General features: G+C 36.3%; 1 protein-coding gene across 5 annotated transcripts; it reads right to left on the minus strand.

Annotated features, from left to right (window-relative positions):
• Positions 1-344: 344 nt before the first annotated feature.
• On the minus strand, positions 345-13,931 carry LOC105051473 (uncharacterized GPI-anchored protein At1g61900). Of its 5 annotated transcripts, none has more exons than XM_010931941.4 (8): positions 13,742-13,922; positions 11,288-11,452; positions 7,990-8,844; positions 7,170-7,415; positions 6,754-6,768; positions 6,525-6,665; positions 6,313-6,360; positions 345-443 (listed from the first exon to the last, which is right to left on the minus strand). In XM_010931941.4, the coding sequence occupies exons 2-8, from the start codon at positions 11,319-11,321 to the stop codon at positions 418-420; spliced, it is 1,365 nt and encodes a 454-aa protein (XP_010930243.1). In that variant the 5' UTR covers positions 11,322-11,452; positions 13,742-13,922; the 3' UTR covers positions 345-417. The 5 variants fall into 5 exon arrangements, with proteins under 5 accessions (XP_010930243.1, XP_010930242.1, XP_010930241.1 ...); XM_010931940.4 differs by lacking the exon at positions 345-443 and adding an exon at positions 2,537-3,116 and having other exon boundaries at positions 11,288-11,439; positions 13,742-13,931; XM_010931939.4 differs by lacking the exon at positions 345-443 and adding an exon at positions 2,537-3,116 and having other exon boundaries at positions 13,742-13,920.
• Positions 13,932-14,816: the final 885 nt, after the last annotated feature.

Genomic DNA, 14,816 nt, shown 5'->3' on the forward strand with positions numbered 1-14,816 from the left:
AATGCATTACATATATAAATGTTCTATCCAAAATATTACATGCCTAGTCAACTAGCAACTGGAGCATCGTTACCATAAAAAAAAAAAAAAAAGAAACAAAAATTAGCCTGATGGTGATACCTTCATGCCTCTTGAGGCCGAAGGATTGATGCATAAGACTTCTGTAAGTATAATAAATATATAAATTTTTAATAAATAACAAATTGAAATACAACAAATTCATGACTCAGCAATTTTATTTGATTTGATATCGATATATTCTAATTTCTGCTTCAATATATGAGTGTGGCTGAACAAGTTTGTGTGATTCGATTTTGTACCATACAACTCTGTGCAGATTTATCCTATCTTCGTTGCCTGACCAACCAAAATGATAAATCCAGTGTTGATCATGAACAAACTAACATATTGTAGTCCCTATGTAAGTGAGTACATTTTTCTACCTGCAATAATTGAAACAGGAGAAATCATTTAGGATGTAGAAAGTAAGACCAACTTTGTAGGGAAGGAATAGAATAAATTCTAAAAAATTTAAGTTACATGAAGATGTAAGATGTCATCTAAAAAGAATGCATGAAAAAGGAAAATATTATGTTGCTTTAAGGCCGCTCAATCTTCAACTCAACTTCTTGCATCAGAAAATTTTGGATAACAAGCAGATAATTGAAGAGACAAAATACCATAGATATAACCAGCAAGATCTCTATATCTAATCTGCCGTTTACCGCCAACTTCGTGAATATGAGCAAGAAGAATATTAGCAAGCAAGGATATGGCAGCTGCCAAAATCAAACCAATTGTACCAGCTATCCAACCCATTGCGCATGTGATGATAAGCATCCAATTGCCACCAAAAGAGGCCTGAGAGGACCGAGATCGACATGACTTGAAATATCATGAGACCAGTGGGATTCATGCCTCCACTCTTTCAAGCCCCTCTCTAGCAACACTTTGAACTGAACCCACCAACTTGTGCTCCATTTGTTCTCGGAACCTATCAAAACTTACAAAAATAAAGTTGACATCCCTTTGGTTACATTACAGTCTATTTATCTTGAGGTTCAAAACATTTCGAAGTAAACTTTATATCAAGGAGGCTTACTGTGATAATTGAGAGAATATTTTAATTTTTTAAAATATGTAAAAAATAAATATAATAAAATTGATAAATAAAATTAAATATTATTTTAAAAAAATTACATCCCATATATTATATGGGATTATAAGCTAGTTAACCTAAAATCTAAAATCTATCCCAATCCTATTTAAAAATAGCATATCCCTGTAGGGTACACGAACCCATCCGATTAATGCTCGTTCATATTCACATTATCATGAGAATGGAACTCTATGTATTGAAAATTTTATAACCAAAGAAGAATCCTTTCGATTAAAAATTTCCAAACCCTACCAAATATCATGCTTCTACCAAGATTAAGCTCTCAAAACCTCAAGGGATCAACTCCCATATGCTTGAAGAAAAAACCCCAATAAACCCCTCCGATCTCCTTGAGCTGCTCTCCTTTCCACAGGTCTTCGATAAAGAATAGAGAAAAGAAAAAAAAAAAAATAATTAATATATATGGAAAAGGTCTCACCTTTTATTTTTTTCTGCCTTTCATTTGTTTTTGTTGATTTTTTTAATTTTTTCTTCTAAATTTTTCTCTATTTTTTCCGTTCTTAGGAGTCTCAATCAGATGGGAGACGATCGAATGAAAAGGCTTAGACAATGACTAGACTTTCATATTAATATATAAAAAATACAAAATATATTATTAAGTAATTTATAAACAGCCTTATTAGTTTGGATAATGATTAAGCTGTCATAAGATTTGGATATCAATAATATTTTAATCTTTAAAATTTTATAACTTGTTCCACCTATATATATATATATATATAATATTTTTATCTTTAAAATTTTGTAACTTGTTACATATGAATCCTTTATGTTAAATTAATTAGACTGATTATATTTCTCGAACTCTGTTAATTCATTTTTTCTATATATTGTTGGCAAAGGGATGGACTCTTCTTAGAAAGTGAGTCCAAATAATGCTGGGCTCTGTAGTGGAGCGTTTGAGGGGGAGAGGAAGAGTAGCTCACTTTGGTACCAGTTCATCAGAATAAAATGATCATATTATTGATATCAAGGGAAATACTCGTAGAGAAGAGACATGTTAAAAGATAAAGGAATGGAAAAAGAATTACCTGACTCTACAAACATGGTTCGACATATTCCCTCACTATTTTTAATCTCTCTATATTATTTTAATAAAACATTTTAGAAACTGGAATGTAAAAAAAATAAATAAAAATTGGTAAAAGCTCACTATCTTTTATCAATGAAATCATATATGATGGTAGCAAGTGATCCTTAGATAGTGATTGTTGCTTGTAAGTGATGGAATTCATTCCCCTCCCTACTAGCTGATTGAACCACAATTTTCAAAACAGAGGATAATCCCAAGCATGCAATTCACTTGGAAACTCTATATTACTTGACAATAAAGATAAAGAATAAACAACAACAAGCTAGAAGAATTTATTATATCGCTTTGATTATCCGTAGTATATAGCTACATACCAACCACCATAGGAGAAACTATGCCCAAAATGATTTTGTTAGAGATAAATCATCGACAGGATATTACAATTAGAGTGCAATATGTAATTATCGAAAACCTGCACCAATGCCAAGAATTTCCACTCCAACAAGCCCAACAACAACCATGCACGCTCCGCAGCAGAGTTACCATTGAACAACAAAAATAGTGAAAATGATGGAGATGGCCTCTAAGGAGAGACAAACACCCATTCAGCTTACTTTCTATTCACAAAGATCCTTAGGATCACTTGGGTGTTTTCTTCATTGCAAGAACACTGGTGTCCCTACGAAGGATTTTTCATACCATATCCCCAAATAAAATTCTGATCTTAAAATATACCAAAAAGGGATCAACTTGCTCGATGTAAACTACCCAAGAAAGGGATCTCCCAACCTCTGCAATATCTGCTGGATATAACTTTGAAACCCATGACCATATTTTAAAATAATAAGCTGGACACTAAATACATAAAGGGAATCAAAGTTCTCATTTCCAGACCGTAGCTACCTGAGAGAGGTGGAACATCAAATTGTCAGTGATCATGTAACAGAAAGCCTACCTTTGATATAAATTAAATAGGCAACTGAAAAAAAATCCGTTTAGCAAAAGTAAGAAATTATTAGATACATAAATTAGAAAAAAATTCACACAGACCACGGAACTATACATGGAGGCACCAACTTGCAATATTAACAATAAGTATACATGACTTTTGATTATTCACTAAATCCAAAAACTCTAAAACCTTTGCTTGCTGATAAAAAAGATAAATAAATAAATAATTGATAGCTTAAAAAAATACATGGATCACCTCAAAGTATGTATTGTTTTCTGACGAGTTTTACCTAATGTCTCTTTTTCTTCTTTTTTTTTTTTAAGGATAAATTAGTGACAATAAGCTAATAAAATGACAAAAACTTAGGTTGCCTATTTAGGAGCATATTATAGAATCCTGGTTCAAGTATTCACAAAGAGACGAGAGGAATTCATATGAAAAATTAAAAATTTAGTCCCTCTGATCACACAAACTTACCAAGCATAGCTAGTCCATTATCACTCTATAATTCTGTAACCATCTATGAGCAACCATAGCCCAACCATGACCCCTGCTAGGCACAAATGCTACTGCAGCCACTACTTCGAAACACGAAAGCTATCCCTTGTACACCACTAGAGTCCGTATCAATCCAACACATAAATGCAGGACTCAAGTACAACTAAAATCTCTAGACAGAAGGCAATATTCAGATCCCAAAATCTAATCTAAGTTCCAAAAATCCTTCAAACAGACTCACTTAATCCAAACTTTATAGACAGCCATGAAATGGCATAATGGCCATTGCCATCTATTTTGCAGTATATGGAACATTTGAAAAATCATTGAGCCAGCAGTCATGCCACACAATCAACCTCAACCACCCTACTCAAGAAGCTTCAAGTTCTTGATCAGTCGTGCACCATTGATATAATATAAATAATATGCACAGAAAGTTTGACTTGATTTAGTGTCACCTCCGATGGAAGATCATGATTACATGCACCATACTCATCTGCCCCTTTTCAGTTCATCGCATCAACTTCCAATTTTGCATCTTCTCATCAGCTGGAGCCTCCCATCATCATATGGCTTATCCACCAGCAACCAACTTTCCTCACATGCATACAGATCTGAAGGAGCACCTTCAATTACACCGTAACCATCTTTGTTCATAAACTTCTTGGGCGTCCACATGTTGAAGGAGATCTCTCAAATCTACGCATCATCGGTAATTATCTTGGTGGATTAAAAACATTGTGCAAATTTGATGTTCTGATTGAATCTGAAGTAAATATCAGATCTCAGACTTTCTGAAAAGGGAGAAAAGACGGCATTTGATATAATCAACAGTTAAAATAAACCTTTACTCCTGATCAGTAAGCTAATGGACATGGGGAACAACTGCACTTCAGGTTTTAAAATCATAAAATAGCCCTTCTTTCTACTGCTTTATCCAACTCAGTATATGTTTGCAATTCTCCCTTTCTAGAGATCTCTTTGCTGGCCAAGACAGTCCAGTTCTTTCCTTTTTGGAATATATTTCTTTGTATACCTTTATTTGAATAATACAATGTAGAATTCCACTGTACAATGTGACGCAAGGCATATTACTTCAAGGATAAAGAAAAAGCAAAGAATTTGACTGCATAGCTAAAATATCACCTTAAGTGAGCCTGCTCGGTGATAAGCTTCTCTGAACCCCGAGAAATGTTGTTATTTGTCATCTACAAACTGATACCTTGCATGTCTAAGTTTTACAAAAACAGCTGAACTCTTTTATTTCTACCTCATATTTGAATGACACTGCTCCTCTTGCAAATAGGACATAGGTCCCAATTACTTCAACAAAACCACATAAAACTTTTTTTTTTTATTAAATAGCAGTTCTATTTCTGCCCAAACTTAATCAAAAGTTAAGAAAGAAAGAACAAAATAACTATGATTAGTAAAACAAACCTAGGCATACGGCCCCAGTTGAGCTAATTACATCTTCCATTATCTAAAATTGTAAGGGGGAAGGTGTGTATTTGTTATTAGTCACTTTATAATTATTCACAAAGATGTACAGGAAGCAAACTTGGTTGCCAAAATTGATGTGCTAACAATCAGGTTTTTAGCATAAGCAGAGTGGTTCGTAGAGTTCAATGCATTATCAAGATTGACAAAGAAGAATTACATTTGTTAGAATATAACCATCGGGCACGGTCTTTCCTTTGGAAATGATAAAAAGAAAAAAACTTTTCTTTTTGATGAATACACCCCCATTTGAACCATCCAGAGTTTAAAATAATCTAGCATGCGAAAGCACTTATTATGGTATGATTTTTCTACCAATTAAATAGAAGAAAAGCACTCAAGTTTCAATATTTATAGAGGTCATCATCCAAGCAGAATCTAATAAACAAACATGATATACAATTCAAGCATCAGCTAAATTGTCCATAGCTCACCGATGTCGTTTTCCATAAAAATTCAATAGCATTGGCCATTTACAACATAGCATATCAAGGTGATAATCACCATTGCCAACAAACTTTAATCTAGGTTTCATCATGCTTCCTTCTTCACCATACCACCCTATATAAAGGCTGATCCTCCTTATTATAGGATTTTTCGGATCTCTTGTCCTTTCCATAGCCTTCTACACAAATCTAGGCCCCCTCTTTGCCAATGCGCTATTATTTCACATAAGCATGTATCTCAATTTGATAGTCATTACTTCAATAATGTGCTAAATAACATGGGTGGTGAGGTATCTTTCTGATTCGGTCTTTCTTTTGAGTTTCCCGATTTGCAACTTGGATGTTAGGGCAGGAAAAGGAGCACAAGAAAAATAATTGAAGGAGAACATTTTTGACACCATATATTAGTAATCCTTCCTCTAAGTTTTGCAACTACAATAGGTGCAAAGAAAGGCAGTTTTATAGAACATCAGTATCCAACATGATTGCTCAAAATGACCAGACTTTAGCGAGATAGTTAGCCACATAATCCCTGCATCCTGTAGCAACGGAAAGCCTCCCAAAATAATTCCTATGAGATAGAATACATTACATGCAACTATATCAGCACAGGTATGGTTTAGAGGATGCCAATTTGAGAAGCACAAGATGTATACGAGAAGTTCCATAGCAAAAAATACTGATATCATTTAATACAACATACCTGAGCTTCTAGACATCTGTGGTATTGGTAACGCCGGCAATGACATCTCTGAAAATTCAGGAAACCAGATAGGAAGATTATTAAAACCATCAAGCTTGCATTGTTTTAAATAATATGGGGTAAGTTGGGACATGTCTCAAAAAAGCAAAATTGCAAGAAACATTGTCCTAAATCCTGATTACAACCAGCTAGAAAATTAAAATTTTACTCACCAGGGGCACAAAGGGACAAGGATGAAAGAGAAGATGAGGAAGGCCATGGTGCAGCAACATTGTCACTCAAGTCACATGTAAAGCTAAAGCCTGTCACATTATCAAGTACAATGTCTGCTGGTAAACTCCGAAGCAGACAGCCTGCATTCAAAAATATGTTATAGGTAAAGATGACATACTGTATGAAAAGTACCTATGAATTCGATATCAAAAGAAGTGTATGGCAAACCTTGTTGCCCATATGCTGCCCCAATTGCGAACGTCAACATAAGTAAAATAATGTTAGAGATTAGTCACAATTCAGAGGGCTTAAAGTAGAGGACAAAAATGTTAATAAGGGTATTTTTGGATATTCCTACGCGATGGGGCTGAAAATCCTATAGGATTCGTGGATTAGATGGTCTATTTAAGCATAACCCTGTATCAACCAAACACCACCCAGCCTAAATCCTATAGGGAGAAAAAAAAAAGACCTTCATGGGTCTTTTTTTTTCCCCTTTGTGCAGCACAAAGACTAGGATTTAAGCTGGGTTTACATAGGCTCTTAGACAATACAAGCTAGATGGGCCAAAAGGCCTAATTCCTATAGGATTTTCAGCCCAAGACTACAGGAATATCCAAATAGGCTGTAAATAGTAAATATACCCTGAAGGCTGAAGTCTTTCAAGTCAACATCACAAAGTTCATATACATTTGTCATAACACCTCCTTTCTGTAGCATTGACCCAAAGAGTGTCGCGCAGTTGATGGCTTGCCTATTTGTTATCAGCATTTGTTTTTGTATTGCTGCAATATAAGTATTCAATGAAGCACAGCAGGAAGGATTCGGAGAAGCCACATCACGGCATGCTTTGATAACTGACGAAGGCTCTTCAAATGTCAAGGGACAAACTATGAGAGAACAGACCAAACGTCAGTAACACGTCATGAATTTGTGTTGTTGTATTGGCATTGTGTAAAGCAGAATCCCTGATTATTGCATTTATAAGTTGTGAACATAGTCCCACCATCAAGTGCTGGCAAATGATAAGCGGATGGTGAATGCAAGAGAAAGCATTAATCCAGCATCAGTGCACAGAGGTACACATGCAGGCAAATGAGCATTTAGGAGTGTAAGCATGCATGGGTATTTATAAAAGTATACGTATATAATCTCATGCTTTTCCATATAGTCTGTAGTTTCTCATTTTTTTCTCATATAATTTCATTATCTCTTTGTTCTGTCATCAGTTTTTCTTTTCAGTATGGAGCAATATTAGGCTAATATTCAAGAAATTTTGCACTGTTGGAATTATACCTCTTGAAAGAGCAAAATAATGCTTGACTTCGGGATATATGCATGTACGTACAGAGGAAGTCACAGAGAGAGAGAGAGAGAGAGGTGGTGAAGGTGAAAAGCATGTTGTGTTATTGTAAGCAATGGAAAATGCTTACTGCAACACTACAAAATAATAATAAAACAGACCTTTGTTAACTTTGCAGCCAGATAATATCCGAAAAGCAGCATTAGCAGCCTCTGGTGAGAGCTTCCTAGAAAGCCAAGCATACACCACCCCTTTACAGTCATTGACAACACTGACTGTGGTGCCACTCCCAGGTATATTAGAAATCTCAAGCATACTTGCTCCTCCTAGAGAGATGCGAAGTGCAGCTTCCATGATTGCAGGTTGACAGATGGGCCTGCAGCACTCCTTAAGTGGGTCAACTGCACTGCATGCATCTAGCAGTTTGCTTGTGTTAACTGTTTTCTCAAATGATGTAATCTCCTTCACAGGACATGAACCACCAGTAAGATTTGATGGTTTCACAGAGCAAAGTGTAGGGATAGTACTGTTTGCCCCTCTGCTAGCTAATATGTTCATGACATCTGAAAAACAATCATTAGCAGCAGCCTGGTGCAGAACAAGCGTGTTAGATTCACTGCTATAAGTGGCTTGGAAAATGTGCATCAAACTATTAACCTGGGGACAACAAATAACGTTCCCAACTAATGCTGCTAAAGGTGCAGAACAATCAGAGGCAGTCTTATCCACAATATCTGATATTGAAGAAAAATTTACAGGGCATTTCCCAGTCAAAATTGGCTCATATGTGCTTGGAAAGGACGGATACATTGGTGGTAGTGGTTCTACAGGATATGGATTACGTGGAATGACAGCAGGAGAGATCTCTATTGGATCAAAGAGGCCAGCAGGAGGATCAGACAGCACAAATTTATCAGGAACGCTGGACTTTGGTTTAAGTACCACTTCCTGAGACACAACTTGCTGGAAACCACATAACCAAATTGCAAATATGAGAAATCGATGATAGATTGTACCTGCAGTAAAACATATCTCTAGTCAGCATTTATTGAATCATCAGAATCACAAAAATGGTAGATATCATTAATATTAGAGGACATGGTATCTTGCATGCAAGGAACAGGAAATCATGTCGCACACACATTGTGGACTAGAAAACCGATTTTTATAGCAGAAGCATGAATGATTGTGATTAAATAAAGACATCATCCAGCACACACACACACACACACAGAGATGTGAATCATAAGGTGATAGGAATCCCAAGCTTCCAGCCATCCAGCACTCACTTTTTTCCTTTCAAATATCACATTTTTCCCTTGCCCATGTGGTTTCTCAGGAATCTCAATTCATTTGTGTCTTCCCTACCTGGTCCAACTAGAATTCCTGACGTCTGTCTGTCTGTCTATGTATGTATGTATGTATGTGTACGTATTCTGCATGCAATATGTTAAATGTGGTCACTTTCGTGCAAGGTCATCTAGCATGCAACTTGATAGACATATTTAGGTAGCCATTTCTAGCATCTATGCAGAATAATGCATGTTTTACCAATTTAAGTTTGTTGTCCAGTCTCTCAGATAATAGCTAATGGAATTACATGCTCACAATGATTGTCCAAAGAAAAACAGGTTAATTCCCCTGTAAAACTAGGAAACCTTTCTAGTTGTATCAATAGGAGCATTGCCATTTCACCAATATGTCCGATGCGCATAAGAATACCTTTGCAAATAACACATCTTTTACCATGTTACCAAGCATGCAAGGTAGTATAAGATATCTGCAGGTCATTAGTCATGATTATGGCAATACGCTCTAACATCCATTTTTGTGATGCTATGTGTATACATAACTTTACAGGCTACTACCAATTTAAGCATGTTTTTAATGAGATGATGGCTACAAAAAGGAAGAACCAAACTGCTGGGCTATGATGGTTGGAAAAGGACATTTTCAGTTTCCCATAAGACTTGGAGATATGTATTGAAAAGGTGGAACTAGAATCCACAATAGTAATATCTGATAATCATGATCAAAGTCTATCATTTGCATGTTAAATATGCATAATGAACTTCAACAGAGCTCATTCATTACTTAATGCACTAACAAGCAAAATTTATGATTCCCATGCTCAACTATGTTACAGGCATGTGCACCCAGTATAAACATTACAAAATCCCACCCTTTTCCTTCTCGTATTAATGGATTTTTGCAAATGTAAATTGCTTGATCAATATACGGGTGTTGCCAATGAGAAATCATATCGCAATATTCATGAATACTCAACGTGTAGATGATTTTATGTAGTGTTACCACGACACTTCAAATTTTGGGTATTTTGATATGTCTGACACTTGGACGCTAGGACATTTCATGACAGTGCTTGACACTTCATGTTATCCAATCATGATGCCCTACCATTATCACATGTCTACATTTGTCATGTATTTATGAAAGTTACCAAGTCTAACATAACAACTTGCAGCCATTTGATCAGACATTATGAACTTAAGCAGCATAGATCTAGCTCGTCATTCATTATATGCACACGTGGATACATATTTGAATATGTGAACTGAGCTTTAGCTTAGTGGTAGCACCCTCTTGCTTATATGCAAGAGGTCAAAGGTTCAAGCCACTTAACCAGCTGAACATCAAGAATTTTTATTTTATCCCAGTCTCAGGGAGGAAGGGAGCTGGAGAGTGGAAGAGGGAGAGCATAGGGCTTGTGGGCCCACACCTGCAAGGCCAAAAAAAATCTTTTTTTTTTTCTTTTAACCTGCAGGAAGGGAGCCATGCTAACCCAGTGCCCCACCCTTCTTCCCTCTCCCACTCCCTCCCTCTCATCACTACACACTCCCAATCATGTCCTACTCTGCCAGATTTAACCAAATAGGCTCTAAATGTTGCAGGCAAGATCTAAATCTCGCCTGCTTCTCAAAGGAAAAAAACATATTTGAATAAATTACATGCGCACACACACACGTGCGCTCACGCACACACACACATATACATATACATATATATCTATGAGACACAAACTGTCTCTATGTCAGATTATTAGAAGATTCTCATGTCAGATTCTTATGGAAGAGTTAACTGGCATTTTCTAATGTAGCTTCAATTTTATTTTTGGTTAAAAATATGTCCAACCAGAACATTTCGAGAGTTAATCATTCAATAGTTGGTAAATATCTGCAGAATAATTTATCATATGTTTGAAAATGTTATTATATCCTAGCAAATATAGAAACTAAAACCATTTAACTCAGACACTCTCTTTAAATAGATAAACTGGTAAAACAAATGAGGAAAATATAACAAAAGCATAAATAATGACAAGGGAAAAATGATAGGAAATGGCAGTGCTTTGTTGACAGTCATGAAGTGATAATTTTTTAAGATGTAGTTTTTGAAAATTTTCAGAAAAAAATCTGAGATTTTCTTTAAGCCACTTACTGCGAAGGCGAGAATCAGCATTAAGCAGCTCCATATCTTCTCAACCTTTTGATGACATGGGTGCCTGAGTGAAGAAGTGCCACAAGGCATCCAGTTATTTATTCACCAACACACCATAGTTCCAGCATATGGTAAAATGCCTTGTAGACAACCTGCAGCTACAAACTTCAGGATGGAGAATGCAGAAGGTTTATGTCATTCATAGATATGTTAGGAAGCAGGTACTTCTTAACATAATATATTTTAATCTCTTTACTCATGGCACCGATAAATTTATTGTTTACATTTAAAAGGTGATCTAGCTAATCATGTTGTTTAGTGTAGGCAGTTTGATGTATCATTAGAGACTCCAATTAAATAGATTCCCATGATATACCACAGTTTGATAGCTAATTGTTTCTGATGTCTCAGCTTTATAGGATAAATGACTCAAGAAGCAGTATAAAGATGGGTAGTATATACGATCATTAAAGATAGATAAGTCCATACAGAAAATTCTTAGAATTGCAGAAAACACAATCATGCTGCATGCATCAAATATTTGGGCAATAAGAGAGTGTGTGTGCATAAAACCCAGGCAGAAAAGTAGAAGATGTTGAGTATTTCTGGTAAAACTAGGAAAAACAAAGCCAAGAACAAAGTCACTTAATGATTTGACAAGAGAATAAGATATAGTGGCTAGTACATTGGATGATAATACATGGTACAATGACAAAGATGGTCACATCATGTATGATGATGAAGCCAAGAGCTCAACACAGTGAAGAAAGGGGCCTACGTTGGAGCTTCAAAACTTATTAGAAGATTATAGTTCAGTTTAACTGCTTTATAAAGTGTGCCTTATAGACAAAGGCCATTCATTTTATAAAAGACTAAACCTTGTCATACTTCTTGCTCCAGGATTTTTATGAGTTTAGAAGAGTAGTGGAGGATTGCTCCCTAATGCATGATCTTAAACTACAGCTACTAAGGAAGGCATCTTACCCACCAGTTGGCTTCAAGAATCTTTTGCAAGCCCCTCTTGTGTTTAGAGTTCCCTAGAAAGGAAATCAGAGTGAATTTTTTTATGTGTTTATCTTTGGTCAAGAGCTAATCATAAATATTTGCTCGGCTCTTCCAAAGAACCAGTGAACTAAGAGTTATGATCCACAATGAACCCCATTTTTCCAGGTAAAGGATTAGATGATGAAAGCTTGTTTAGCCCGTCCACCCCCCCTCCTCCCCTCAACCACAAAACACAAAACAAAACAAAAAAAATGCTCTCTTCTTCTCTCTATCACACTTTCTCTCTTGGAATCCTTCACTACTTTGAACAATTGCTTTCTCATGGCTGCATTTGGTCAAATAGACATGTGAAGATTCAATTGTTAATTGTTGCAAATTTTATTTTAAGTATCTTGTACCTATTCTGTAATTTCTGGGGTCTAGATAATTTTGAGGGCACCCCCTGCCTACCTCTATACCTCACACTTTCAAACATTGCCACAAGCAAATAATATCTGCCCGGTTCTGTCAACCAAGCAAGTCTTCTAAAGGATCTTACATGTGCTTGACCTCCACCCAAAAAGAGCAATAAAAGAATAGTGAAAGACATAATAAACTTAGCTTTACTACTAATATGAGGATGATTTCATCTACCTTGGGTTAGAGGTTCGCTGACTACAAAGGAAAAAGACACAAGTGAAACCACGTCTCATAATCTACATATTCTATACTATCTCTGCATAAATATTAAAGATCGCCCCAATTTTTCATTCAAAGTGGAAACAATCTCCACAAAGAATCACATTAAATGACCAACGGTTGTGTGCATTCATGAAAAGAAAACAACGTTCTTCTCACAGATCACCCTACACTGCTTATAATCCCATTTCACTTAGATCACCCTATTCATGATATCATCATCAAACTTGTGTTGCAAAAGATCAAGCCTCTCTGCTCAAATCCAGGGATGCAAGTTCTAATCTGCTCATACACTTCCAAAATCTGTCTTCATTCTTTTTCTAACAGATACTGCCCTATCAATTAATCATAGTATATACAGTGAAATTAAAAGAAGGAGAAACCAAAAATTTTCAATAGACATCAAACACATAAAAGTGACAACTAAAAAAGAAACAGATAAAATACACAACAAACACTGTTATCCACTGAATATTAACTAAAAATCTAACATTCCATACTGCAATCCAACAGTAACTCAGAATCCACAATCATCAGCAGATCAAACGTATAACGGCTGCAAGATCCCTCTTTAAACCCACAAACAGCTAAAATTTTATAATGCAGTGCAGGAATCCAGACTTTAGAACAAAAATGGTACAATAAAAACAACCAAGCGTCCTCTACATCAACTCTTTCACCCACATTTCATCAATAAGTTCTTAGGTTAAGAACAGGAGACGAAATCAACAAATCAGACAAATCTGCAGCAAAGCGAACCATAAAAAATACCTCTTTTTAGAGATTTCTCCACCACGAATCGAGCTCCAAATGCGGATTCCGAATCGCCTCCGCTAAAACCCCTTTCCCCTTCTCCTTTCCTCGCTACTTTCCCCTTTCCAGCTACAATTCTTTCTCCTTTTGATACTCCTCACTCTCCTCCCCCCCCTCTCCCTCTCTCCTCTCTCCTCCCTCGCGCTTTTAGCTTTCTTTTATTACAGCGGATGCCAAACGGCACTTTATTTCGGCTATCTGAATGATTGTCCGAACTGACTTCCCAAAATACCCTTCAACCGACCCCAAATTACTACCACGGAACTGCCAGTGGACTCCACTAATCGGACGGCCAGAGAGGTCGCTGAGATGCCTTTACGATTGGTACTATGTAACTGGAGGAAATACGGATCGAGCACAAGCCTGAGCTGGGGTCCACCAGATGGACGGCAGAGCTTTTGATTCGCTCATTTTGATGGGATCGGAATTTGGGTTCCGTGTTAATTAATGCAGAGAATACTTCGGGACCCAACTCTGATACCAAAGTGATGGTTGTGTGGAGTCTCGTTTGGGATCCGTAGCATCACAATTAAATTTTCTTGAGTCCTGGGATTCTGTGATGCGGGTCATGTGGGTGGCAAAAGAGATTAGATTTTGAGGCGTGGGGTATGGTGAGTGGTTCCTGGAATAATGCTAAAAGAAAGGTTGGAGTAGACTGGTTACCGTTCTTTTATTGGAGGAGATTGCACAACCGTTGCGTCTATGTTTAGCCCCACAAAGTTATCCACGCGGTTTGTTATAAGATTGCCACGTAGGGTGGATAAAAATACATTAAACATAGGTAAAAGTATGGTCGGAATAAAATAACATCACTTTAGAGATGGAGACTAGATTTGACCAGGGAGTGTTTGGGTTGAAAGGCAGGTTTGGTCCGCCACCGATCAAAATTGGATTCGGAGCCGAAGTTGGATTGGATTGTGATAGAAATTGAAATGACATACATCTTTTAAAATATTTAGTTTATAATAGAATCAAAATTAAAATTAAAGTTAAAATAGATTTTGAATATTAAAAAGTGAATGGAGATTGAATT

This window comes from Elaeis guineensis, chromosome 9 (genome assembly GCF_000442705.2).
Source record: "Elaeis guineensis isolate ETL-2024a chromosome 9, EG11, whole genome shotgun sequence".
Taxonomy (NCBI): domain Eukaryota; kingdom Viridiplantae; phylum Streptophyta; class Magnoliopsida; order Arecales; family Arecaceae; genus Elaeis; species Elaeis guineensis.

Excerpts from the sequence above, each read along its gene's own strand:
- LOC105051473 (XM_010931940.4), bottom strand. The coding sequence starts at position 11,321 with ATGGAGCTGCTTAATGCTGATTCTCGCCTTCGCA. Across the intron at positions 6,361-6,524 it reads CTTGTCCCTTTGTGCCCCTG|AGATGTCATTGCCGGCGTTA; the intron begins GTGAGTAAAATT and ends CTGAATTTTCAG. Across the intron at positions 3,117-6,312 it reads ACAGATGTCTAGAAGCTCAG|GTAGCTACGGTCTGGAAATG; the intron begins GTATGTTGTATT and ends CACCTCTCTCAG.